The sequence below is a fragment of the Mobula birostris genome, chromosome 12 (genome assembly GCF_030028105.1).
Source record: "Mobula birostris isolate sMobBir1 chromosome 12, sMobBir1.hap1, whole genome shotgun sequence".
Taxonomy (NCBI): Eukaryota; Metazoa; Chordata; class Chondrichthyes; order Myliobatiformes; family Myliobatidae; genus Mobula; species Mobula birostris.
The window spans coordinates 37,041,406-37,069,268 of NC_092381.1; the positions used below are offsets into that span (position 1 = coordinate 37,041,406).

Genomic DNA, 27,863 nt, shown 5'->3' on the forward strand with positions numbered 1-27,863 from the left:
TTGATCATCATGATAGTTAATTTTGCTATGTTAACTATTACTATTCAGCATTGTAATGCACATAACAATATATAATGCTATCAATGTAGAATGGATTACACTGTATATTTTGTTTTTCAGCCTCTGCTCAACGAGAGTAATACGGGTCCAACCACAAGAGTTTGCAGATGTGAACGATATCCATAACTTTCACCCTTCTCTGAATGGAGGGCCAACATATACCCACAGCACCCAGATCACCACCACGGTTCAGGCATTTACCCAGTGCGATCCCACTGGCCAACACATTGTCACCATCATTTCTCCAACATCTCAGATCTCTTCAACTCCTTCAGTCATCGTACCTCCAGCCGAGCACATTGGCTCCCAGGGAATGGACCCCACCAGCTCAACTCGGGACCTACTGGCCCAGGTGGATGAGGCAAAGGTCTGCAGGAACTGTGTTCAAATACCCTTCGTCAAATGGAATTTGACTGATTTTGCGCGGGACAAGTACGCTCCACTTCTTCTGAGGACTGAATCAAAAGTAAGTAATTTTCAACTATTTTGTCCTTTAAAGGTTATGGCCAAGAAATATGAACTCTGATCACTTGAACTCAGATTGAGTAACAGTTTATAACTGTTTTCTGGTTGTTTGAAAATTAACAGAACCGTTCCCCAGTATGAGTCACACTTCCTTGACTGGCACTGACATCATACGCTGTGCTGAGAAAATTAGTCCTCTTCTAGGACAACCATGGAGGCACAAGAGTGCAGAATGGTGGAATCTGAAGCAGAATATAATCTGCTGGAGGATCTCCGCAGGTTGAGCAGCATTGTGGATGAGGGTGGGGGAGAAGGAGTTGTCAGCATTTCAAGTTGAAACCCTGCATCAGTCACTTGGGCAGATGACAGCACATGTTTTTATACCCTACTATCCGTGACCTCTTGATTTCTATCCTTGATTGTAAATCTTATTCCCTCCTTTCCTGTGTTCCTGAGGTCTCCTGGGCATGGTAGACTTGTTGCTTTCCTAAAGAAGAAAGAATTCTAGTGTATTATGACTTGGATTTTCAAATCATAATTCTGGTTACTATCCATACTTGCTTGGCTCTGTAGCCTGGTTTGTCTGCTTCACAATAGGACGGTAGAAAGAAACATAGGCCCATAGGACACACAAGCAGAACCGGGCCATTCAGCTCATCGTGTCTGTTCCGCCATTCCACCATGGCGGAGTTATTATCCCTCCCAACCCCATTCTTCTGCCTTCACCCTGTAACCTTCGTTGCCTTTTCTAATCAAGAACCTGTCAAACTCTGATTTAAATATACCGATGACTTGGCCTCCACAACCATCTGTGGCAAGGAATTCCACAGATTCATCAGCCTCTCACTAAGGAAATTCCACCTCATCTCTGTTGTAAAGGGACATCTTTATATTGGTTGAGGCTCTGCCATCTGCTCCGAGACTCCTCCAATATAGGAAACATCCTATCCATGTCCACTCTATCTAGTCCTTTCAATGAGGTCGCCTGCTGAAATTCTCTAGCAACAATGTGAGAGTTTACAGTATAACTCCACCCCCCAAAAAAAACCACTAAAGCCTTATCGCTCTGGATAAATGCCTTGTATTGTACTCTGATCTGAAGTGCGACAGACTTGTTCACTTATGATTTTACTTTTACAACCTAGATTGTCGTGTTAATCCTCTTCATGGCCTTGCTTGGGATGAGCCTTTATGGAACTACCATGGTTCATGATGGGCTGTACCTTACAGACATTGTGCCTCGTGAAACCAAGGAGTACAATTTTATTGAAGCCCAATTCAAGTATTTTTCCTTCTACAACATGTACATCGTCTCCATGGGGGGGTTTGATTATGCTGCATCCCAGAAGCTGCTTTATGATCTGCACAGGAGTTTCGATAGTATCAAATATATTGTTCGTGAAGAGAATAAACTGTTGCCAAAAATGTGGTTGCATTATATTCAGGACTGGCTAAGAGGTAAGATTACAAAACCTCTCTTTCATATTTTTTGTTCACTATTTAACAATGAGCAGTTAAGTGTGTTTGCATGCATAATGTCATCTCAGGACAAAATACCACTTAGCTTGGGGATCTGAAGGTGAAATTCAGAAACTTAAAACAGGCCTCCATTAGTGGTTTAGCGTTTAAGAAACTGCACCACAATATAATAATCTACTCCTAATCTTCTTGTTCGTATATCCTCTACCATAATTTGTTTTATGACATGAGCTTTTGAATTCAACATCTGTTAATTTCAACATGGCTTGGGGTACTTGAAGTGGGGTCTGGGGTTCTGAAGAATAGCCCAGGAATGTAAATTTTGGGGCCTGATATATACAAAGTGACTGTCTCTGTACTTCAAAGTAATTCATAGCATGTAAAGTATACTGAGATGTTTCTGAGAGACATGGAAATGCGAGTCTTTTTCTTGTAGCAGACCACAGCTATCAGGTATGTATTATACTGAACTATTTGAACCCTGTGAAGTTTCATAGCAAATAAGCTAGAGACTATATGAATTGTTTGACGCCTTGTCCTTTCTCATGTGGCTGACACAGAGGCAGAACGGAAATCATAACTTTACATGTAGGTGGTTGTTGTGTAAGGAATGCCAGAGTATATTACAGTAGTTCATGAAGCCAGCTCCCCACCACCACCTTAAGGGTGACAAGAAATGGGCAATTAAAAGCCGGCTGAGCTAGTGAAGCCACATCTCTTGAATGAGTATTAAAGAAATATTACTGAAGGGTTAGTGATGCTCTCTTAGTGATGCAAGGAATCTGGAAATAACTTGCCAATCAGGATGTTAATTATTTTCATGATTTCAGCTAGCTATATTGAATACTCAGAACCACACATTTAATTTCATTTTTGGTCATTTTTCTTGTCAAAAAAATTTGCTCTGGTTTCAGTCATACGTCCCTATCTTGTTGGTGAACTGATAAAATAACAGCAGCTTTCCTGCTTGTGACAGAGGGGTTTTTTGGCACTACCGTGTTGAAAGATCACATATTTTCCTGAAAGTCAAAGGAGATGATCATCAGTGATCCTAGTGCAGTTAAACTTGCAATTTCTCATTGCAGTTAGAGACACGCGCACACTCAATTTCTGATTCACGTTAAGCAGAAGATGTCAGCCTTCCTGCTAAAGATTACCTTGTAACAGAAAGGTTAATCACCACCTAACTTGCTTACTTGAACCAATGCCTCAGAAATTTTTCAGAATCAGCAGAAGGATCGGTCCCAAAACACTTTCATCCCTCATCAAGAAACCTTAAGGAAGAGCTCGCTGCTTCTTTTGCAATGAAAGAACCAATCAGTTCCCCTCCACCATCATCCTCCTCCATCCGGAAGAACTGGTTCCCCCCACCCAACAATTTTACCTTCAGCTACTCCCACTTTCTCCAGACTTGACAGGTAGCCATGGGCCCCAGCTATGACTACCTTTTCACCGGCTATGTAAAATTGTCCATGTTCCAAGTAGCCCCAATAACACTTCCCAACTCTTCCTCTGCTACATTGGTGCTGCTTCCTGCACTCATACCGAGCTCGTCAATTTCATCAACTTCCACCCGCCCTTAACTTCACTTGGTCCATTTCTGACACCTCTGTCTCCATCTCTGGATACTAACTATCAACCGACATCTTTTATAAACCTACCTTTCCCACAGCTATCTTGATTATACCTCTTCTCAACCTGTCACCTGTTCTCAGTTCCTTCATCTCCACCACATCAGAATGAAGCTATACTTTCCAGATATTAGAGGTGTCCTCCTTGCTCAAAGAATGAGGTTCGCCCTCCCTCCACACATCTCCTCCATGTCTGCGCTCACCCCATTTTCCAGCCACCAGTAATACCTTTCTTCTTATCCTTACCCACCATCCCATCAGCCTCCATGTCCAACACATCGTCCTCCACAACCTCCGCCACCTCCGAAGGGCTCCTACCACCAAACACTTCTTTACCGCTCTCTGCCTTTCCACATTCCACACGGATCATTCCCTCCATGAAGAGGGGTCTCAGCCCGAATCACCAACTGTTCATTTCCATGGATTCAGTCTGACCTGCTGAATTCCTCCAGCATTTAGTGTGTGTTGCCTTTTGAAAATGTCATTAATGCTGGGGAGGCTAGTGCCCATAATAGAGCTGGTTGAGTTTGTAAATTTCCGCAGCTTTTTCCAATACTCTGCAATGGTTTCCCCCCCAGCCCCATATTAATACTCACTATTGTCTCTCAACCTGTTAGATCCCAGTTAAGTCGTACTGCATGGATGAGCTAAAGCTGTAGGGACAATTACACATCGCCTTTAAAATCTAACCAATATTGCTAATTCTCTGAAGTTATTGCATTTGTTGGCTGATTGAATGCTTACACCTTAAACACCTTATAAGAAAAATGCCAGAAAATTATCTTGCAAAATGCTACCTTGTCCTTCAATCAGTTCTGCATTACTTTTGTTCCATTTCTGACCTTCCCCCCGCCCCCCCAAGTTCTCCTGCTAGTAGTTTAAAAATAATATCATCTCGCCTCAATCATTTCTATTTCTCCACCTTGCCCCTTCAAGCGTCTGGAATGTTTTCTATTTGAATGCATATTGTTTGTTCTGAGGCTTACACTTGATCTGCTGTGTCTCAAACTTTGGAAATGTACGTTTTCCATGTAATGTGTGTTGTTTTAAAAAGATTGAGGCAGGCACAAATGACAAGGGAATTACATCATGATTCCACAAAGAAGGCTTCAGTTATGGTAATAATTAGCAAGACTCATTTGTGTGCATAACTTGAAGAGTTTCAGTGCTACTAAGCTGCTATTTCTAGATTTTTCTGACTCCAATAATATTTTTATTGCAATAGGAATCTGAATGTAGATAATGAAAAGCAAAAGGCCTTTATTTTGACATTCCTTTAATTATGAAAAATCTAGAATGATTAAATAGTACTGCAGTAGCATTGAGTGCTTATGTTAGCAATGCTGTTGAAACAATGATTGACTAACTGAACACACAGCCGTATGGGTGGTCTGACAAACTCAGACTGCAGGATCATTTTTGATGAATAAATGTGAAAAAGGGATGAATATGGTGGAAAAACCATGTTATAAAACTGAATCTGTTTCTTTGTCTCTTGGATAAATTGCCTAACTTACCTTTACAGGCAGCAACAGAGGCTTACACTTTCATGGTCCTTGTGAACTGAAAGGACTTATTTACCTGCTATGATCTCCTGCAGTGTTAGAAAGCGTGTAGCTTGTTAGAAACATAAAAAGGCCTTCTCTTCGAGAGTCAGTAACCTTAATGTCAAAGCACCTAATATGGATGAGGTAAACATACAAGCATACTAAGTGAGAAACAGGATTTAGGATGAAAGGTGCACAAATGTTGAATGAAAGCAGGACTGAAAGGGAAAATGTGCTCTTTCTATGACGAACACCCATTCCAGTGGCACTGTGATAGAGTAATGATATAGCATTTACTGCTTCCCAAAGTTTTCTGTTTATCCCAGATCAACAGCAAGAGCTTGCAATTTCTATCATACTAAAGCGTACCAAGGTGATTCACAGGAGGAAACTTTTGCAATGTTAGACTCAGACAAAGAACCTGGGTAAAACAAGCTAGTGGTAATACGTTTCTTAAAGTGTTGGGTGGGGAGGGGGGAGAGAGACATTTATGGAAGGAATTATGGGACTTCAAATTTGGAGGCCACTGGTGGGCAGGAGGAAGTGTGGGAATGCACCAGAAGTTGGAATTGGAGAAACAGTTATCAGAGAGTTGGTGCTGGACCAGGTCGTAAGGAAGGACTTAGGAATATACTTTCCAAGAAAAAGAACGTTTGGGCACACCTACCTAAAGAGAATAAACCTGGAGAAAGGAGCACCCCCAGCATGAGAGAACTTCCAATTAGCACAAGTCCACCTTTCACCTTAACAGGAAATGGTGTTTTCTATTTGTGGGTAGTGTTTCATTTCAGTTTCAATTGTAATGATAAACAGCCGTGACTCACTATCTAAGCAAATTGGTGGTTGGCGTATGTTATTGAGTAATGACATCATGAAGATGAAGGAGCCCAATGTCTGTAGAGTAGGTCAGATGCACTATGTAAATTTGCACTGGATTCCATATGTTTCTGGATCACCAAATACAGAAGACTTAAATCCAAACTTTCAGATGTACTTAAAAGATTTGAAATTGAAGCAACATCCAAAATACACTTCAAACTTTGAGTGCACAACCACTATCAAGTAATCACGGAGTATTTATATCATAGAAAAATTTATTTTAATTTTAAAATTTCATTTAAACGAGTTACCATTTCTGTTAGAAGTACCATGCTCCAATATTGTCCTTAAATCTATGATTTGGGTATTCATTTGATTTAGTGATAATTTTTTAAAAAGTTTTACTAAGTTTAATCTCTGAATCTTGGCTTTATCATTTTCAATTGGTCCACATCCTCCCCTGAAAGAAAGCGCAGAGAGAGCACCCTTACTGACAGTCGATTGATGAAAGCCTGGATCTGGCGGAGGACCCTTACTAATACTTTCTTTCAATATTCCATACAAAAGCATTTTAGTTTTTGTATCTTTTTTCTTCTTGTGTGGAAGGGGAATTGATGTCTTTCTTTCAACTACTTACATGGTTTTCTGTATTGCATGGCTAGCTGGAGAAGACAAATTTCATTGTTGTATTCTGCATACATACTTTGATAATAAAATGAGCCTTTGAACCTTTGACTTCAACATTCATGGTCGATTTTAGAGTGGCAGAGCAGCTCATTTGAGGGGCTGGGTAAGACACAGTGCCACAGCCAGCAGAGCGGCTGATTCCAGAAACCTGGATTCAGTTCTGGACAAAGCTGTCTATGCAGAGTTTGCCTGTTCTCTCTGTCTGTAAATGTGCTGGTTTCTTCTGGATGTGCAGGTGGGTAGGTTAATTGGACATTGTAAAATGACTAAGTACGAAGGTAATTAACAGAATCTGGATGCTGCTAATGTAATTGTGAATAGAGTGAAATGAGACTGGTATAGGTTTTGAATATTGGGAGCTTGATGGCTGGTACAGTCTCAGTTGGGTGAGGAACTTGTTTCTGTTCTGTAGGACTCTGTGAAAGTACCGTACGGATACTAATTTTACTGAGGAAGGGAACGAACATTTTTTAACCTATTGTTGACACCCTTGTGCTGCAAAGGAAAGTAACAACTCGTGTCACCACAGAGACTGGTCTGGTATTTTTCAAATCCAACGATATTTTGCCTTTTGAAACAAATTCTTTGCTTCTATAGAGATGCACTCAGTAGCAATAGGTGCAGATGCCTTATTTTTAAATGCAAGCATCACAGAGAAATTGGAGCAACTGGACAATCTGCTGGAGGAACTCAGGAATTGTTCACGACTCCGGTTGTAAGCCCTGCGCTCGATCCTGGTGCAGAGGTTTGATCTGAAACATTGGCAATTCGTTTTCTTCCTCAGATGATGCCAGACCCACTGAGTTCCTCCAACAGATTATTGCTCCTGGTTCCAGAATGTGCAGTCTCTTGTGTCATCACAGAAACTGCAGCATTAAGAATGCTGTTCTCTTGTGTTGATTGGAAATACCTGTGGATGTGAACATAAAATCCTGCATCTCAGTTTGAAGTCTGCTACAACTGAGAATGAACAAATCCCTTGCAAACGACACTGCTGTAATATGCTTGCTGATAACTGTTGATAAATCTAAATGCTACGTATCTAGTACAGCTCTTCCCTTTCCTCTTTAATGTCTTTTTGATGTGTTCTTAATATTTTAACATGTGACCTACTGCTAAAAATGTGTCAGCTCCTGCTTTGTCCTGAAACTTTCCCTGTGTGGACTTGGTGGTGCCCTCTGTTCCCAGTAAACAGCTTTGTTCTGAGACATTCATCAGTGAATACACAGCTGCCTCCCAGCTCTCCTGAGCATGGAGTACACAAATGTTTTCTGAAGACTTAAATTCCCTTCAGGGTTGAATTGGAGGGGTGTGGGTGGGGGGGGGGGGGGGAGGGAAGGGGAAAGCAAAGCAGGAAATACAACAACGCTTTTTTCTTTTCCGAGTAAATCGACTCGTATTACATCCTCATGCCTTGAGGGTTTGGGTTGATTGCATTTGTGAGATTGAATGACAAGGTGTGTTTACATTTCAGCAGAGTTTCTCTGCCAAACAGCCAACATTCTACCGAGACCATGCATGAGTTTGGAGCATTACCCTACCTTAGCCCTGTAACTAAAGACGCTCATTGGCATCTCTTTACGAGGCTGAAGATTAGGATTCTTTTATAATAACTTTTTTTCAAAGCTTCCTTCATGTGAATTGGTATTGTTTTCCAAGTGGCACTGTACAACAACCCTGATTTTTATCTATCTCTTTCTCCCTCTTCTTTCTCTCTCTCCTCTCTCGCTCTCTGCAACATATATATGCATGTTCCCCTTACAAGGTACTTTTCTGCATTATACCTGCCTACAGACTTTAGGCCTGAACATGAGAAGGTCTTCAGATGCTGGAAATCTGAAGCGATGTAGACAAGATTCTGGAGGAGTTCAGTTGGTCAGGTAGCACCTATGGAAATGAAGAAACAGTCAATGTTTCGTGTTGAGACTCTTCATCAGGACTGAGAGGGAAGAGTGAAGAGTGGACATGGAGAGCATGTTTCCTATGATGGGAGAATCTAAGACTAGAGGTCACAGCTTCAGAATAGAGGGGTGTCCTTTTAGAACGGAAATGAAGAGGAATTTCTTTAGCCAGAGAGTAGTGAATCTGGGATTCTTTGCCGCAGGCAGCTGTGGAGACCAAATCTTTAAGTATAATAGATTCTTGATTGGTCAGGGCATGAAGGGATATGGGGAGAAGGCAGAGATTGGGGTGGAGAGGAAAATTGGATCAGTCATGATGAAATGGTGCAGAAGACTCGATGGGCCTAATGACCTAATTCTGCTCCTATATTTTATGGTCTAAAATACTAGAATAAAAAGGTGGGAGAGGAGAAGGAGGTTAGCTGGAAGGCGATGGGTGAATCCAGGTGGGAGGGATGAAGTAAGAAGCTGGGAGGCGATAGGTGGAAAAGGCAAGGTGGAAGTAAGAATCTGATAGGAGAGAAAAGTGGGCCATGAGAGAAAGGGAAGGAGGAAGGGCATGAGGGGGAGATGATAGGTAGGTGAGGAGAAGAGATAAGAGGGTAGAGTGGGGAATAGAAGAATAGGGAAAGGAGGAGAGAAAAAATTAGTGGAAGAAGATATTGATGTTCACGCCATCAGTTTGGTGGCTACCTAAATGGAATATAGAGTGTTGCTCCTCCCCACTAGAGTGGCCTCATCATGGCAATAGAGAAGGCCGTGGACTGACATGTCAGAGTGGGAATGAGGATAGTAATTAAAATGGTTAGCCACCGGGAAATTCCACTTTTTCCATTTTGCAGAAAGATATGCTCATTCTGTACAGCTTCTGTCAGCTCAGATAGTCACCAAGTGCACTTAGTATTTGAAGTTTCTGGCAGCTAGAAATCTTCAGTCCTTGGAACCCTTGACCCAAAGCTCCCAAGGGTCTTACCAACAATGGTTTTTGAACCTATGTCGTTGACAGACACCGGACAATGTTTCCTGAGTGAATCTGTGCAGCTCCACATCAAAAAAAAAGGCAAATCTTTGAGGGTCTCTAGAATCATCCCATCCCCATTCTCAGTTCTTCCAAGTAATCCTCACTGGGGTCTCCTTGAATTTTCTTGCGGCATGGTAGTATGATTCTATTACAGTGCCAGCGGTTGGGCTTCATCTTCTGCTGCTGTCCGTAAGGAGTTCATATGTTCTGCCCGTGACCACATGGCTTTCCTCTCCAATCTCTATCCATATTCCAAAGATGTATAGAGTAGTAGGTCAACTGGTCACATGGGTATAATTGGGCCTTGTGGGCTTGTTTGGTGGCAAGGCCCGTTACCCTGCTATATCTCCAAATTAAATAAAAATATATAATTTAAGTTCAACGTCTATTTATGATCAAAGTATGTACACATTATACAGCAACACACATAAAAGTTGCTGGTGAACGCAGCAGGCCAGGCAGCATCTCTAGGAAGAGGTACAGTCGACGTTTCGGGCCGAGACCCTTTGTCAGGACCCTTCGTCTGTCCTGTCGAAGGGTCTCGGCCCGAAACGTCGACTGTATCCCTTCCTAGAGATGCTGCCTGGCCTGCTGCGTTCACCAGCAACTTATATGTGTGTCGCTTGAAATTCCAGCGTCTGCAGATTTCCTCGTGTATACATTATACAGCCCATTATTTAACCGTAATAGGTAAATGTATTTGGCTGAAAGACTATCTTCATAAGGAATAAAATATAACATCCATCTCTGTTCATTTTTCATGCAGAGATCAGTTTTTTTGTTTCAGTATAACTCTTGCTTCACAGCCAGCAGAATGATTGCCACATCTCTGGAGATTTACCTGTAGGATAAGCTCATGACAACAGAAGATATTTAATTTTTTTTACACAGCTTGAACACCCTACTCTTTCTGTGCTAGTAATCGTGTCACTCATATACAGCATGACTATTCAACAATGCTGTTAGCACCAAATTGTGCAGAGCCTCTGATGGCACCGTTTAATTCTACAGTTTTGGTGAAACAATTCACCTTGACTCAGCAAGCTCTAAGTCAATGAGTGTAAAGATTTTATCACTCAAGGAGCCTTAGAGACACAGATCAATAGAACTAGCAGGAGGAAACAAACACCCAAATGCAAAATAAAAGTGAAATAAAGATACTGAAATGTTCAAAGGCTTTACCAGATGGAGTTAACTGGTTTTAAAAAAATGCATCTGTCACAGCCGTAACAGATTGAACAGACTGATGCGATTTGAAAAACCGTATATCCTTTTTTGTTAGACCACACAGGATATCATTGAACATTCTAAAACTTTTTAAAAAATCTTGCAAACTGTGCCCTTTAATATGCTCCATGCATTCCCGGGTCTTAATTGTGGTTTATTTTCAGTGATGTAAATCAAAGCTTTGAGATGAATTTCTTTCTAAACCACTAAATGGCGGGAACAATTGAATTGTTCAGAGAAGTTTTCCTTGAGCCATTCTTTTGAAAAATAGGGCAAACCTTGATGCTTGTCAGAGTGAAGGACGTCAGAGGAGATAGAAGAGACTGCAGATGCTGTAAACTGAAGCAAAAAAGATCAGGAGGAACTCAGCGTGTCATGCAGCATCTGTGGAGGCAGACGAATGGGCGGTCTGAACATTAACCATCCCCCTGATCCTTCTTCCTTCACAGATGCTGCCTGACCTACTCAGTTCCAACAGCAGTGTGATTTTTGCTGAAGGATGTCAAGGACTGGGGGAGCATGACTTTGCCATTTCAATAGCAAGCATCACCATCAGTAACGGCTGGTGAGGTGGGGGGAGCAGGATGACTGAAGCATCAGATTTGCGTAAGATAGATTAGTGTTGGCACATAGCCAAGTGGTTAAGGCGTTCGTCTAGTGATTTGAAGGTCGCTGGTTCGAGCCTTGGCTGAGGTAGCGTGTGTGTCCTTGAGCAAGGCACTTAACCACACATTCCTCTGCGACGACACCAGGTGCCAAGCTGCATGGGTCCTAATGCCCTTCCCTTGGACAACATCGGTGGTGTGGAGAGGGGAGACTTGCAGCTTGGGCAACTGCTGGTCTTCCATACAACCTTGCCTAGGCCTGCGCCCTGGAAACCTTCCAAGGCGCAAATCCATGGTCTCACGAGACTTATCGGATGCCTATATAAAGATTTCTTTAATTGCCCCAGTCGTATAATTAGTGTATTACAGGTGAGTAGGCATTATAAGTCTGTTCTTGTATGAGCCACAGTAACTAAGTTTGATACTTTCTTTCAAATTTGACCCATTAGTGTCATTGGGGTGGCATAGCGGTTAATGCATCACATTATAGTGGCAGCAATGACACATTATAAGGAGCTTGTGCATTCTCCCCATAACTGTGTTCATTTCCTCCAGGTGCTCTGGTTTCCTCCCACATTCCAAAGCTGTATGGTTAGGGTTAGTGAGTTGTGGGCATGCCATGTTGACTTTGGACAAGTTGCCTACACTGTGGGCTACCCCAAGCACAATCCTTGCTGATTTTGATTTGATGCAAATGATGCGGTTCACGGTATGTTTTGATGTTTCGATGTACATGCGACAAATAAAAATAATCTTCTATAAATCTTCATTCTAACACTCGTGCCAGAAAATCACATGGATCATATTAAGCAATGCCTTGGAAGATTTCTCAGTGAGAGCTTATGCTTGTAGTTACTTCCATTAAAGTTAGTGCAGGACAGGAAGACAAATCAAGGGTGCAGATGAATTGAAAGTGAAAGTTATAGATAGACTTTTGCCTTTAGAGCCATAATCCAGTGGAGTGGACCACATCTCCCTTTACAGAATTTGACTAGCTTTTGCTTGCCTGAAATTGTGATATTACAATTAAGCCTATTATATAATGGGTGAGTGATTGATTAGGCCAGATTACTGTGCAACTGGTGATGAGGAATCATTGAAATCTACCCTGCAATAATTTATTGCTGCTATCTGATGTACTGGTAGCAATGTGAGGAAAATCTCCTGTACCTGTTAACTTTTATAAACCTACACTTGATCTGGTGGCAATTTCATTTCAAAAGCTTCATTATAGTTGGAAGGGTTTATCGATATTGTTTTGACAATAATAAGGTAAAGAATACTCATCTGGAGATGTTTGATGGACCATATTTCTCTTGCACAATGTTCAGTTCTTCAAAAGATTAAAAGATTTCTAAGAAGTTGTAGAACTGCATTGCGGACCCCTCTCATAGCAAATGTCTTGCTCACTCAGGGCTACAGGCTGCATTCGACGAAGACTGGCGGACAGGGAAAATCACGAGGGAGAGTTATCGTAACGGTTCAGAAGATGGTATCCTTGCCTATAAATTACTCATACAGACAGGAAACAAGAAGGAACCCTTCAACTATAACCAGGTTTGTTTTTGGTCTGTCCGCATGAGCTGAACTTAAATGGCAGAAGTATTACTTTCTCCAGCTGCTGAAATTTGTCACCAGGTCACCCAGTTATATTACAGGGATACCTGAAGTAGGAAATGGCATAGATGGGATTGAAGTTACTAAGGGAATACACCCAGAACAAAGTGGAGGGTGTAATATTCCAGATACCTGAAGTAACAAAAATCTTGGCTCAGGGTAAGCTCCCAGAACTTGCTGGAAACACTCTTGGAAGTTGGAGAGATTTCTTTTCAGACTCTCATCTCCCAGATCAGCTTTGTTTTGTTTTTCAGTCTTATTCCTATCTGAGGAGATTGTGTGGCTCCTGTTGGGGCTTATGATATTCAGTGTTGTCATGGCTGGTGAGGACCCATCATGCTCTGCTGCTGTTATCTCCCCAGATCCGATTCTACCACAGCATAAGATAGAAATTACTGCTACACCACTTAAGTGTTTAGACAGAAGGGAAATAAGAAGTAAGGGATGTCAAATTGTGCAGGAGATGAAGACTTCGATATTTTCATGCTCAATCATTTCATAAATTCTTAGATTGATTAGTGCTCATTTGTGCTGATATAATAATTTGTCATGGCCCATGCAAGGTGCAATGACAGTGTCCTCATTTTTATTATAGCTATCGTCAAGGCGATTGGTGGATGAGGATGGGATCATAAATCCTGACGTCTTTTACATCTATCTCACGGTGTGGGTTAGCAATGACCCTCTGGGCTATGCTGCATCTCAGGCTAACTTCAACCCTCACCCCCCTGAGTGGATTCACGACAGATACGACACAACTGGAGAGAATTTGAGAAGTAAGTGCTGAGAAGGGCATCAGAATGTGTGTGTAAGTGAATAAAGAAATTTGCTTCAAAAGTTTAGAATTTAACTCTGAGATGTAGTGATACACTTCTCCCAACATGAATATGAAAAAAAAAGACAATTCATCAATAGAGTTGAAAGCAAGCTCAGTTCGGTGTCTATTCCTATTAGTAATTCCAGTTTCCCCAGTTGCAGTGGCTAGTTTTGATAAGAGTTAGTCTTTGGTCCATTGAACAATGACAGCCTTTGCACACACACGGTATCATCACCTTTCTTGCTAAGCATGCTGGAATTCATTTTAAAGTAAGTCTGACATTGTCTATAATATCACCATGGAAGGAAGAGGCTCCATATGCCTCAACACGGGCGCAGGCAGTCGTTGCTTTGAAGCCAAACCACTAGAGAAATGGCAGCAATACATTGGTATAGTGTTGTCCTGATGCGATTACGAACTTGTATTTTCTTGTACTTAGAGTCGTAGAGTATTACACTACAGAAACAGGTCCTTTAAGTCCATGCTGACCTGGTCTTCTGCTTGGTCCCAACTACCTGCACCCGGACAACAGCCCCCAAAACCTCTCTCATCCATGCACCTATTCAAGCTTCTCTTAAATGTTACAATTGAACCTGCATTAACCACTTCTGCTGGCAGCTAGTTCCACACTTTCACCATCCTGTGAATAAAGAAGTTCCTCCTCAGATACCCCTTAAATATTTTACCAGTCACCCTAAACCCATGACCCCTAGTCCTAACCTCACCCAACCTGAGAGGAAAAAGCCTGCTTCCTTTGCATTAAAACTCTCCAGGCAGTGATTAGGCTAATGAACTGGTGCTGAGGGAGAATAAACTCCCTCAGATTATTCTTGTGTCCCAAGTTTAAAGCTGAAGCTGACTTCATCAGACAATGGAGCAGGGTGGCACAAAGAGGCCCAAGGGATCCTGAGCACAGCTGGAGCCTAGCAGTTTCATCAGGGTTCTGCTGACTACACAGAATGTTTCAGTACACATTCTGTCACCTCTGTTTTCCCCTCTGGCCAGACTTCTCCATCACTGCAGTACTTCAAAACCTCTTTATCTAATTTTCATCCGGCACCTGTTGTAAGCAATCACACCCTCTGACCCATTGTGGAGGTCACCTGAGCATCCGGTGACCATACCAAGTGGTCATGTCATGTCCACAGTGCTCAGTTGTTTCCATGTGACACGCTACATCTAAGCTTTGACAGCAAATCCATTTTACAGCACTCTCACTCCACCTGTTCCAGTTAGTGCAGGTTCATTACGTTTCCGTGACTCTATGAAATGGTGCTACGTGGAATCTTGATGATGTTGTTACCACCTTTAAAGCAATAAAATATTAATATGGGTTATACAAGTAATCTATAATGAAGAGGGGGAATCCTCGTCCATTGGTCTACATTACGGAGTTCTGCCTACATCAATTTTCCTCCTACTTAACAGTTTCTCTCCTCGCCTTTTTACCCAGTTCCCGCTGCTGAGATGATCGAGTTTGCCCAGTTTCCTTTCTACCTGACTGGCCTGCAGCAGACCTCGGATTTCATCGAAGCTATCGAGAGCATCAGGGCAATCTGTGAGGAATTCTCCAAGAAGGGCGTGCTCAGCTATCCCAATGGCTACCCTTTCCTGTTCTGGGAACAGTACATTGGCCTGCGACACTGGTTTCTGCTCACCATCAGCATTGTGTTGGCCTGCACATTCCTGGTCTGTGCCCTTCTGCTGCTCAATCCCTGGACTGCTGGCATTATTGTAAGTGCCTCTCATAAGTAACAAATGTGATGGATACAAGGGCTGCAAATTCCTAAAAAAAAGTGTTTTTCAAGTTTGCTTTCATATTCCAATTCTAACATTCTCAAGCACCTGCAACAATGAAAAAGCAATGGTTTGTTGTGGCCGAGGACATGCACTTCCTTTTTCTTGTGTACGTTATTTTTTTTGTTCTCTTCCCCAGAAGGGAGACTACGCAAGCAACTGCTTCCCAGTACTCACTATTATCTTCCACTGGGATTGCCTTGAAATGTCCAAGTTAATAAAAAATACCTGAAAGGGAAGCAATGTAAAAGGGACGCAATGTAAAAGGGACAAAATAGTGAGCAAAACAAACTGTTTTCAATATAGAATAAAACTGGGTCCATTTCTTTGGTACCGCATAACTTAAAAGTGGAAGTAGCATGACTGAGTTATGGTCTATGGGAGACTGTGTAAAACTCACCACATCCAATCTATTGGTGAATTACACAGTGGGGATTCCTTGAGTTTAAGGCTAAAACCAAGATACCGAACTCTATTTAAACAGGTTTTGTAATGTTGAGTGCTATTTTGCAAATATTTTACTTTAAATATATTGTATTTGCAATATCGATCCGGTGGTTTGTAGATTATTCAGTTAGGACTTGTATCCTCCCTCCAACATATTTAAGTAATGATTTCAGGATACTAGAAGTCTTTCTAAAGAGAAGTTAAATTGGCTTCAACACACACACTACATATACATACATCTCCATCTCTTTCTCACTCTGTCCCTCTCTCTCTCTCTTTTTGTCTGCCTCTCTCTATTTCACTTTCTGTCTCCCTTCTTTCTCTATCTGCCTCTCTGTCTCTGTCTCTCACACATACAAAATAAAAAAAGAATGACTCAGCACTTTATCTACACACACACACACACACACACACACACACACACACACACACACACACACACAAAATAATCACAATGATCCATCATTTTATCTACCCAACATCTAATATTTGAATATCTCAAGTTGCCAGATGAAAAGTTATGTAATTTATTCATGTACTGTATCTTGTTCTTTTGCTTTATTAAAAAAAATCAACTGATGCTCTAAAAAGGAATAGAAGTAGACAACATGAATTCTAAAGAAATACAGCATGATACTTTAATTTTCATAACCTTTCTAGTCTCCAAAGAATCGCTGACAGTTGCCAATAAATTAAATTGTAGGGGATATTGTTTGAGGTTTATAGAGTACAGTGGGAAGTAATTTTTTAAGAAAACAGTGATAAAATAGTTAGGGCTCAGGGGACTTTCACATCCCTTTCTGTTGAATTCAGGGGAAAAAAGCAGTCCTTGGCTTGACCTTCATGTGATAAATCAATCCATCAACGGCTGACAGACTATGGCAGCAGAGGTGGGAGGCCTTTTGGCGGGAGGGGGTCACCACAAGGCTTTATTCCAAGGCTCAGTCAATAGTACCATGAAAAGTAAGCCGAGCTTTAGGAGGGAATTGCCAAAAAAAAGATTCACTTGGAAAAGGAAGCGACAGGCATAGTTTACTCTAAGAAATGTAGAACGCATAACACTTTGCAAAGCCAAATGTGTCAATTGTGTGGTAGCACTGAATCAGAAGGAAGCTGAAGAGCCCTGCCAGAGACCTGAACTCAAAATCTAGCCTCCTTCAATGCAGGACTGAGGACGAGACTTTAACTGATGCCCCATCTGGACCCTTGAGTGGAAATTTCAAAGAGGAAAATGGAGTTTTTAACCATTGCCCTATCTAAATATTAATCCCTTAAAAAGTCTTTAAAGGCAACAGATAATCTGGCTGGTGCAGTTTGTGGACAATGTTCCAAACTGACAGCTACAGGCCCACTTTATTAAAGGTACTGCACTTAAAGTGTTTGATAAGTTCCCTGAGGTTGTGAAAGGTACTACTATATAAATTAATTTTTTTCCTTAATAAGTAACATTGACTATCCTTGTAGCATATAATCTATACAAAAGAAAAAATACACAAAAGGTATTTCTCAAGTGTAATCAAGCACAGTCAAGAGATTTACTTGATCTTGGGTTAAGTATAGTGCCATTAAAAAGTAATCGCTATTTCCCTCCAAAATCCTTTGGTTATCCAGTTGGTTCCTTTGTAACTCTGGTCTACAATATCAAAATGTTATGAAACAGAGACTCACAAAGAATTAGAAAGGGCATTAGAAGATCTAGAAGGAGGAAACAGCTGTGAAATTAAATAGCCTTGTCCTGTTTTGATACATTGGCTTCATCTATCCACCCTCTTACCATGTTTGTAAATCCTCTACTCACCAAAATGTATTTGGTTTTACTTTAAGTTATTTGAAGTGCTTTGGCCTTCTGTAATGGCATTTCACAAATCCTTAATATTACTGCACATTGGCTCATCTTTGAAATTACTTTGGGAATATAAACAGTCCAGTAAATGGAACACATTGCAGTTCCCAAGTCACATCAGTCAACCTCTTCTTGTTCTGTGTACACACTAAAACAATGTATAGTACCTTCCACATATTTTCCAGAATATCTAAATCTTTACCACCAATGAAACAAATTATATGCAGTTCTTTTTGTAAAGTAACAAATGCAAAAATAGGTAAAGACATTGCAACAGAAACTATTATTGAAAGTACCCATGGTTATTGCTGTATTCAGTAAATGGATGAGAATAAGTAGCTGGAGTTGTCTTACAAGGAATGTTACCAAATTGAGGGATTTTGAATGTTCAAAAAATGTTTGTATTGTTGTATTAACTTGTGATTAATTTGCCATTTCAGCAGCCCAACCCTCCATTTCAGTCCTAGCACAGTGGCCACCACCCAGGAGTCTGCCGCTTTCCTCTCCCCTCCACCACTCACCACTCCCCACCCCCAAGACTTCCTCAACTTCATGTGCTGATAGGCTTCAACATATGTGGAATTCTAAAGCTTTTATTTGTTCAGTTGGTCACTGGCAGTCGGCATGTTCTAGCGTCAGGGCTGAAGGATGTGCTGCCCTTCACTCTTCATCCTTCCCTCGAGGAACAGAGAACAGCCTATAATTTGCCACAGCTGAAGTTGATATATACCTTTGGGAAAGAGAGACCTGTATATCTTGCTTGTGATATTTTCCCTCCTATTTTCTGACAGTACATTTTGCACCAGCTAATACGTACCTTCGAAAATACATTAAATAACCCATTAATTTTGAGTTTCTATAGTGGCAATATGCTTTATAACAGTAACATGGTGAAAACTCATCCCTGTATAATAACCCTATTCAGTTCGGAAGGAATTTAGAGTTATCAGTGATTCCTTCTGCCCTAGTCAAACAACAGGGTATGCGTGACAGAACCTGCCTCATGCTGACATCAAAGCAAGAATCTTATCGTTCCCTAGGCATAGGAAAGCCAAGAAAAGAGAGTACCAGTTATCTTGCAGGCACACAGTTTTGACTGTTCACTAAAGTTCAGGCAGCCAAATGTGTAATGCTGAAAGTAACTGAGCAAAGAGTTAGGAGGAATGTTTCTGTGGGGGGGGGGGGTGGAGGGAATGAAAAGCTTCATTTGTCCTTGGTTTAAAGATGGTAGACTTCCCTTGTAAACACCGAATCACAGGAGGCCCCTGTAACCTGATGCCTAACAGATGATGCTGGCAGCAAGGTTCAGAGTGAATACTTGCTTGCTGCTGTCCTCATCTTCTCCAGGTCTGGGCTGGAGGGGCTGCAGGAATTTACATTTAAATAGCTCACAGCGGAAGATAAAAGCGCAAACTATAAACAAAACCCTTGCTCCAGCATCTTCTTACCAAAGAGGAACACCTTTCTACCTTTCTCCTCCCACTTTTTGAAGTTAACCTTTAAAGTAATCCTTAAGTTTACAAGAAACATTTCCGATCTTGCCAACAAGTGGGTCTATTTGTCGTTTCAAACATTCAAAGAGCCTTTATGTACTTTAGATGTTAATCCCATAATTATTTTTTCTATCCCTCCCACCTACCTAGCCACCTTTCTCTGTGGTCTGACCCACTGGGTGATGCCATTGGTTGAAAAGGTAATACAGGGAAGCTGCTACCGTCCACCTGTGACATCATCTGTGTGTCAGCCAATTGAAAAGCATGGGGAGCAATGAGCTGGCATCTATTTATTCTGTCGCACACATAATTATGTAGAAAGTACAAACAATTAAACTATTGTCATAAAAGCCTATCTTTTTCAATAAGGTTTGCCATCTTACCCGGTCTGGCTTCTAGCCATGTAACTACTACCTCAAAGAAGAACAATTAAGGTTGGGAGTGGATTCTGACTTTGTTACTGCTTGAGTTATATGCAGCTCACCTTGGGGAAAGTCCACACTTGTGGCTTCTTTTTGCAGTCGATTTTCTTTATGGCTTCAAAGGATTGCATTGTAATAGCAGCGGTCAGGCAGGGGTTATCAATGGTGCAAACTCCAAACTTCAGCAAATTCAATACCTGCTGGCCAAGGATGAGATATTTTCCTGATCTGAGGTGACATTTTTTTGAACGGCCGGATTTTCAGTACTTTTGCCTCCAGATTCAATATTGCAGTACAATATGTTTCCATTTGTTTTCTTGTGCCTGTGCTAGTACAACCTATTAGTATTTCTTCCCTTTTGTAATTGTACTTTGAACCTTTTTTTTGGTGGAAGTTATGACTACATGTATTGTCTCCTCAATAAATCACTCATCAACCCTTTCTGTATGTGGTAACTAGCTAATAAAGGTACTTCGGCCTGGTGGTTATACTAATGCAAAGGCATTTCTAGTGAGGTAAGCCCATTCAAGTCTGACACCTTCACTTCTCTTACTTATCTGTAGGTGTTTATTTTGGCTATGATGACGGTCGAGCTGTTTGGAATCATGGGACTAATGGGAATCAAACTGAGTGCAATCCCTGTAGTGATCCTGATTGCTTCCGTTGGAATTGGAGTGGAATTCACTGTTCATGTAGCTCTGGTAAGTCGATCACTGCAGTCCTGTGCTTGCCTGCCAACAGAACATCTGCAGCCAGTCGTCGTAGAAAATCATTTTTTAAAAAAAGCAATACTGAAGGAACCATTCAGCCCATTGTGTTTGTTCTATTAGAAAAAGAGCTCCCAATCCTTAACCCACTTCCCAGGTTTCGGTTCTTCAATGGAACATCTGGGGCACTCGATGATGTTTCTGCCTCAATACTCTTTCAGGGAGTGGATCAGATCCTATCACCATTCAGGTGAAAGACATTATCCTCCACTCTCCTCTGATTCTTCTACTAACCAGTTCATATCAATGCTAGACTCAGAACTTTTTCAATAGTCAGATTTTGTAGATGAATCCAAGTCTCTCTCTTCCTTTCTACCCAAGCTTATCATTGATAACCAAAGCTTCTCCTGCTGACTGTCTGGATCATAGACCCCTCCCTAAACTTCTTAGCCTTTTTTAAAAATCTCCTCCTCCTCCATGGGGGCCATGCTTCAAACCAATATCATTGATCAAACTTCAAATCAGGTCTTCTGATAAATTTGTCCTTGGTTCAGAGTTGATTTTAAATGACTTTTATTGGAAATGGTTCTCTGAAGTGCCTTGGGACATTTCTGTCCAAGTCAACGTGAACTGGTACTGGCTGTGCATATTTAAAATTGAATACTTTAGCCCTGACTGAAACAAAATATTGATGGCCATTGGAAATAAAATGAGTGAAAATAAGTGATTTCTTTCTGAGAGACAACTTAACATCTTGATAGTAAATCCTGTTAATTGTTCAATTACGTTAATGGTGAGTTTAAGTTGATATTTAATACCTTTACATTTTGGTCAGTGATATAAATATGCAATGTTTATACCCATCAGGGTTTCCTGACTGCCATTGGGAACAAGAATATGCGCTCTGCTGCAGCTCTGGAACATATGTTTGCACCAGTGATCGATGGAGCAATCTCTACACTACTGGGGGTCCTGATGTTGGCTGGTTCTGAATTTGACTTCATCATTAGGTAGGTTTTGGGGACAAACTTTACTGCAAGAATTTACTTTGTAATTATTCAGCATGAAAAAGAATGAAAAATTAAAGATTATTTTTCAGTCTTTCCAAGCTGTTGTTCCTTGCACCTTATGTTGTTAACTGCAATGCCCCAAACAAAAGAGTGAGTTAAGGGAATCAGCGGCCGTCTAACTTAGCTAATTCTGTATACCCTTCCTTACACATAAGATCCTGCTTCTTATGCTGTTACACCTAATGTACATTGATATTCTCTGAGAGCAAGAATGTTTCTTGAGTGGCAATATTCAGGACGTTAGATAATTACTCTTATGATGGGGGAAGAAAGAAAAACATTTTATATACATTCAATTTCTCTCACCTCATCTAAAACAAAACACGACTTTCCAGAGTGATAAGCCTTCATCAGTCATATCCTTTGCCCCCTTTAATGGTATTACTGAAAATGGGGGCTCTTGAGGGCCTCATGGCCTAATTTTGTTTGGGACAAATGGCCTAATTCTGCTCCTAACTCTTATGGTCTTATCGGGGAATGGGGTTGAGGAGGGGATAAAAGGATCTGCCATGAATGAATGGCGGAGTAGACTCAATGGGTCAAATGGCCTACTTCTGCTCCTATGTCTTATGGTCTTATGGTCTTGATCTGGGAGATTAGTAAATTAATCAGCAGAAGGTAAAAATCTAGTATTAAAATGAGTGATTGTCCTTTATTTTTCTCTTCTCTGAATTTCCCCAACATTATTCCAAACTTCAAATCATGTCTTCTGATAAATTTATAAAGGGAGAAATGAGAATCATTTCCTACAGTGAAGTAAGGTGACCAACGTTGGAAAGGATTGAAAGGAGCCTGTCATGTCTTGTCTGTCACCCCTGTGCTTGACAATGGTTTCACCCAGTTACCCTATCTAAACCAATCATATTTTAGTATGCCTCTACTAAATCTTGCCCCCATCATAATTTCAAATCTTCAAAATAATTATTAAATTATGATACTCTGTCAGTTTGAGGTGCTGTAACAATTTAAGGACAAATTTTCCAGAGATTGTGTCATTCCTTTAAGTAAACAGCTGTCTCCTGTTCTATGTTTAGCTCCCATCATCAAAGCCACGAGTATTTCCCAGTTGAGATTGGTTCTCAGTAATTTACTACCAAATCTACACAGTCATTGCTTTTCTCTTTTGGAAAGTGATGTAGGTCACCTGGAGCCAATCAAATCTGGAGGAGATTTGTGCCTTTGGAGATAGTTTCTGAACAAAGAAAGAAGTGTTCCTTAATTTAAAGGGATCTGTTCACTGAACTAACCTTTATCCTTATACTGTTACAACCTAACACTAAGGGTAATAATACAACTTTTCAATTGGTTAAGCATTTGGATACAGCATTTTGATAAATATTTGAAAGTAAACAAGTCTGAAGAACTGTTGGAAGAACTGAAGGCCTGGAACTAAATGGATTGCTATCAAACAGTAACTCGATGGACTGAATGGTCTCCCTGTGTGTGAAACTGATTCTGTATTTGCCACAAATTAAACTAATGTTAGAATTTCAAACTACTGCAGCACTTCACTTAAAATTTCAAGAGTAAATATTCTTTGAGTGTCAACTTAAATAAAACTGCGTTACTTTAATGATGCAAAAGACTGTACAGAATACTTTCAGTAGACCACTGAGGTCCAGTGTCTGATGTGGATTGGATGTGCATATGTGATAGAGATATAAGTGCCTTTCAATGCTCTCTGCAAGGGTGATACTCAGCTGTCAATCCCACTTCTTTGATGTAACCTATGACACTGAGTAGATATCCAGTCAAAAAGTGTTCCCAGGCAAATATTAGACTCGAATACATTGCCTTCCAGAATGGGTTGTGACAAGTGTTTGGAATCTCAAACCATTGCCCTGAGCGGAGATTAAAACATACTGTAACATTAAAAGTATAATTGTGAATGGTAAGCTATTTTTTTGTTTTATTTCTGCACGTGTTTCCATTCTTCCTTGAACGGTATACCAGCTAGAAAGGAAGGAAAAGTTGGCAACCTAAGAATGCTGCTTTGTAGATATTTGCTTGATGGATTTCCAGACCACCCAGTGGTTTGACTTGCAGGAGTCAAAATTCCTTGAGGCATTCCTGGAACTCTGGCAGAACCCACTGGAAATGATGGGCACCCAGAGTTTCTGAAGTGCAATTCCTACCGTCTACTATTCGCTACCAGGACAATGTTTTCTTAAGCCATGTCATTCAGACAGAATCCAGCTACCTTTTTGAAGCAGTTCACAGAGAAGGCAGAGATCTGAATGCAGCTAAAATTTTTTGCACCTTAAAGCCAAGTCCAAACTGGAAACTGTCACAGATATCCACTTCAGTGGTTGAAACTATTCCAGATGCCTTGCCAAATAGACATGCCAATTAAGATTTTAAGATATAAAGCAGTACCAATGCCAAATAAAAAGAAAATGTAATTGTCATCTTCTCCATCCATTTTAAGCTGCCTTTTCTATGATTCACAGCACATGTAGCAAAAGAATTTTTCCCTTTATGCACAACTTTCATAATGTCAGCCATTGAAGACTGTGATTTTCATTTGTTCTGCAGACAGTGGCTGCGCCTGAAACATTTCAGCTTAATTTGTGCATAGCAAGCCACTACACACAGAAGTGATATAATCTGCTTTAGTGTTCTGACGGAGGATCTCAGACATGAAATGCTGACTGTTTCTCCGTTCATGGATACTGTCTAGCTGCTGAGTGTTTTCAGCACTTTCTGTTTCTTTTTTGTTTCAGACTGGCAGCATCTGCAGGTTTTTGCTTTTTATTTGATGGGATGTTGTTTGAGGCCAGAAAAACAGGGAGAACAACCTCTTCCCCACCACCACCAATGCAGCAGTTCTTTTTCAAAGCATGGCCTCGAGCTTCTTTTTTCTGTCCGGCCATTTAAGAAAAAAAGCACTGTAGAAAAAAAGCACTGTCTCCTCTGAATGCTACCACCTTCAACAGCTCAGCACTTTCTCAGTACAGTCCCATAGTGTGGGCACACTTCCACAACCTTCTGATTTACGAATAAATAAAAACATGCTACCACTGGCACATGGCCACCACTGTGGGGATCCATATGTCATGAAAGAAAGGAGATCCCAAAATGTTCCACAGACAATGGAGTACTTTTGAATTGTGGTTACTATTGTACTTTTAGAATCAGCAAAAAATTCAATAACACATCAGTTATCATTTATGTAGACCCTGCATTCTGTGAATTCAAATTGGTTCCATTCAAGTAAAATAGCTGGTCAGTTATGTAATACATACTAATAAGCAATTAAAATCCTCGGGCTGTGTTGGCTATCTATGAGGAGGGGAGAAGAAGTTTGAAGCTGAGGTGTTTCATACTCCTACAATATGATTTCTAAATTGCATGATGCTGGGCAAAGGTTGATAACACATCACATAGAAGCGTAAGCACAAGACGGCCATTCAGCCTACGATATCGTGCTGACCTATCTCACCCTACTTCACAATTAATCTAATCCTTTTCTCCTACACAACCCATAACCCTCCATTCACGTGACTACGAGTCTCTCAACTGTCACTCTGTATCGACCATCATCCCGGCAGTGCACCCACCACCCTCCGTGTATAAAACATCCCTACCTGTGACATCTCCCATTAACTTTCCTCCACTCACCTTGCAAAGATGGCGTCTGGTATTGACATTGCCTCCCTGGGGAAAAGGGCAATAGCTGTCCACTCCATCTGTGCCTCTCATATTCCTTCACTCGAAGGAGAAAAACCCTAGCTCACTCAACCATTCCTCAAAGACACACTCGCTAATCTGGGCAGTGTCCTGGTAAACCTCCTCTGCACCTTCTCCAAAATCTCCACATCCTTCCTATAACGAGTGGACCAGAACTGAACACAATACTCCAAGTGTAGTCTAACCAGAGTTTTACAGAGCTGCAAGATAATCTTGCAGCTCCTGACGTCAATCCCCTGGCTAATAAGGGCCAACACACCATAAGCCTTCTTAACTACCCTATCAACTTGTGAGGCTGGGTGCGATTCCAGTCTACAGCAGGCACAGAGGATAAGGGATAGATTTTCTATCCATTTAGGTGATCAGAACAGACCCTTTAAGATGGCCATGATTTTGTCTACAGGGGAGTCCAGTGTTTTAGGGATCAAGCAGGAAGGTGGAGCCTATTGTCAGATCTTCTATAATCATATTGAATGGTGAAGCAGACTTGAAATGGGCTCTTGCTTCTATGCTTGTACCCTTGTATAAAGGAAAAGAATTGAAAAAACGGAGAAATGGCAGAAGGGTGGGTGCACGGGAGGAATTTCTACTCTGCATCATTTAAAACTGATGGGAAACAGAGATACTATTTTGAAAGCCCTAGCTGACTTTTTATTTTAAACATTGAGCTAAATGAACCACAAGGTAGACTTTCAGGCAGGGAGGTCTTATTTAGAGAGCCAGTCAGATAGCGTGGGTTAGTGTAAGGAAATTGTTGTAAATATTTCTTCTTTGGTGCATGCACCATAAACAGCTGAACAAACTCTGCATTTTTCAACAAGCTTTCGCCAGAATGGAAAAGATTACATAAGGCATAAACAACGGGATTCTGACATGCTACCTACCTGGAGGTCTGGCAAAAACATGCCAACCAATTGATTTTCAGACTGTTGGCTTCAGTAAAATAAACAGAAAATGCTTGCTCGTCTGATTGTTGTACTAGGAGGGCATGGGGGTGGGGGGGGGAGAGCAATTAAGTTTTTTTTTGGTGGAGGAGATTAACCAACATGTTCATTCATCACTGTAAAATACCAAATTGAATTTTGGTAATCGCAGTCACCAGGAAGTAGAAGCATCTTTGCCTGATGATTTGCGGCAAAAGGCAGCCTTGGTGTTGGGGCTAATTTGACAGACTGAACCTCATTATCATAGGTGCAGACCCTGCACCCCCACCCTCAATCCTCCCACAGTGATATTAGCTAATTGTGGAGGGGTCAAACGGGCCAGGGCAAGGCATTTTCCTCAGTCTGCTTAGAGAGTGTTATTAGAAAGCCAATGATAAAGAAACAAGACTGTAATGCAGAATATTCAGCCCAGTGAATTTTCTGGCAGTGATGGAGCAGCAAATTGAGGGTTAGTTATGTTTGGATCAAAAAAAGCGTGGCTGAAGTTTGACTTTTCAGCAATATCATTGCAAGAATCCCTTGCTAAATGATTCATCAGCAGTTTTACAAGCCAGGACCACAACTATTTTTTAACAGGGTAAGAAGAAGATTGGCACAAAGAATGGGCTGTGGATTGGGTTCAGAGGACTGTAACAAAATGTTACTCGTGAAATTAATTTTACAAGCTTGTCAAAACCCCGTCAGCATATTTCCTTCCAAATCGCTTCAAAGTGCGGTTACAACTGGACTCTTCCCCACAAAATAGATGCCATGGCCCCTTTAACATACAAACCAACCCCCACCTTCCTCTCCAGAACATACGTAGACATAACCAAGCCACAGTGGAAACTCGTAAACCAAAAAAAAATTGTTTTCAATGAGGCGGGGAGACAGATCCTGGGCCTTCATTGGAGTTGCGTGCCATTCCTGTGAATTCCAAGTAATGTATATTGTTGCTTATCTTACTATGTTGTTAAATAAACACTTGGCCTTCCTCGGCACACATGGGGCTCAAAGGCTTTAAAGCTGGAAAGTCAGTAAGGACTCGCAGAAAGGTTACTGCTGTTCCACAGCTGTGTCCGAGTTCTCTCTTTTCTGCAGCAGTCCCTGTGCTTTAGAGGGAAAAAAATATTGCTGCACAGTTTAAATGATTGCCAAGACACTAGATATATTAAACCAACAACAAAAGGGAAATAAAATTCCACCAGACGGTATCCATTGGTCTCATCTATCAGATGAAATTTGAACCATGGCCCTGGCCTGCCTCACAGGTGGATGTTAAAGATCCTATGGTACATTTCTGAAGAAAAGCAGCAGCTCTCCAGTATCCTGGCCAATGTTTATTCCTCAACCTCATTGCTAAAAAGCAGATTATTTTGGATGTTATTGCTGCTTAAAAGGAAGAAGAAATTGAATGGTTTACTTTTCTTTTTTACTGCAGTAATTTGGAAATAAAGGATGTTTTTAATCTTGCCCTATTAAGGCGTGGTTTAAATAGACAATCTGCCATTGATTGCCTCAAAGTTTGCTCCAAGTTTTCTCGTGTGGCTTCTGAATACATATTTAGCTGTGATATGTTGAACACAGCACACCAT

At 41.1% G+C, this 27,863-nt stretch overlaps 1 protein-coding gene across 1 annotated transcript in view; it reads left to right on the top strand.

Moving 5' to 3' along the window:
• Positions 1 to 27,863, top strand: part of ptch2 (patched 2) — a 111,629-nt gene that overhangs the window by 72,852 nt on the left and 10,914 nt on the right. The window contains exons 14-20 of the mRNA XM_072273632.1: positions 121 to 526; positions 1,671 to 1,983; positions 12,857 to 12,999; positions 13,655 to 13,835; positions 15,330 to 15,610; positions 20,442 to 20,579; positions 21,453 to 21,595. Coding sequence (XP_072129733.1) covers positions 121 to 526; positions 1,671 to 1,983; positions 12,857 to 12,999; positions 13,655 to 13,835; positions 15,330 to 15,610; positions 20,442 to 20,579; positions 21,453 to 21,595 — 1,605 coding nt within the window. The remainder of the gene's footprint in view (positions 1 to 120; positions 527 to 1,670; positions 1,984 to 12,856; positions 13,000 to 13,654; positions 13,836 to 15,329; positions 15,611 to 20,441; positions 20,580 to 21,452; positions 21,596 to 27,863) is intronic.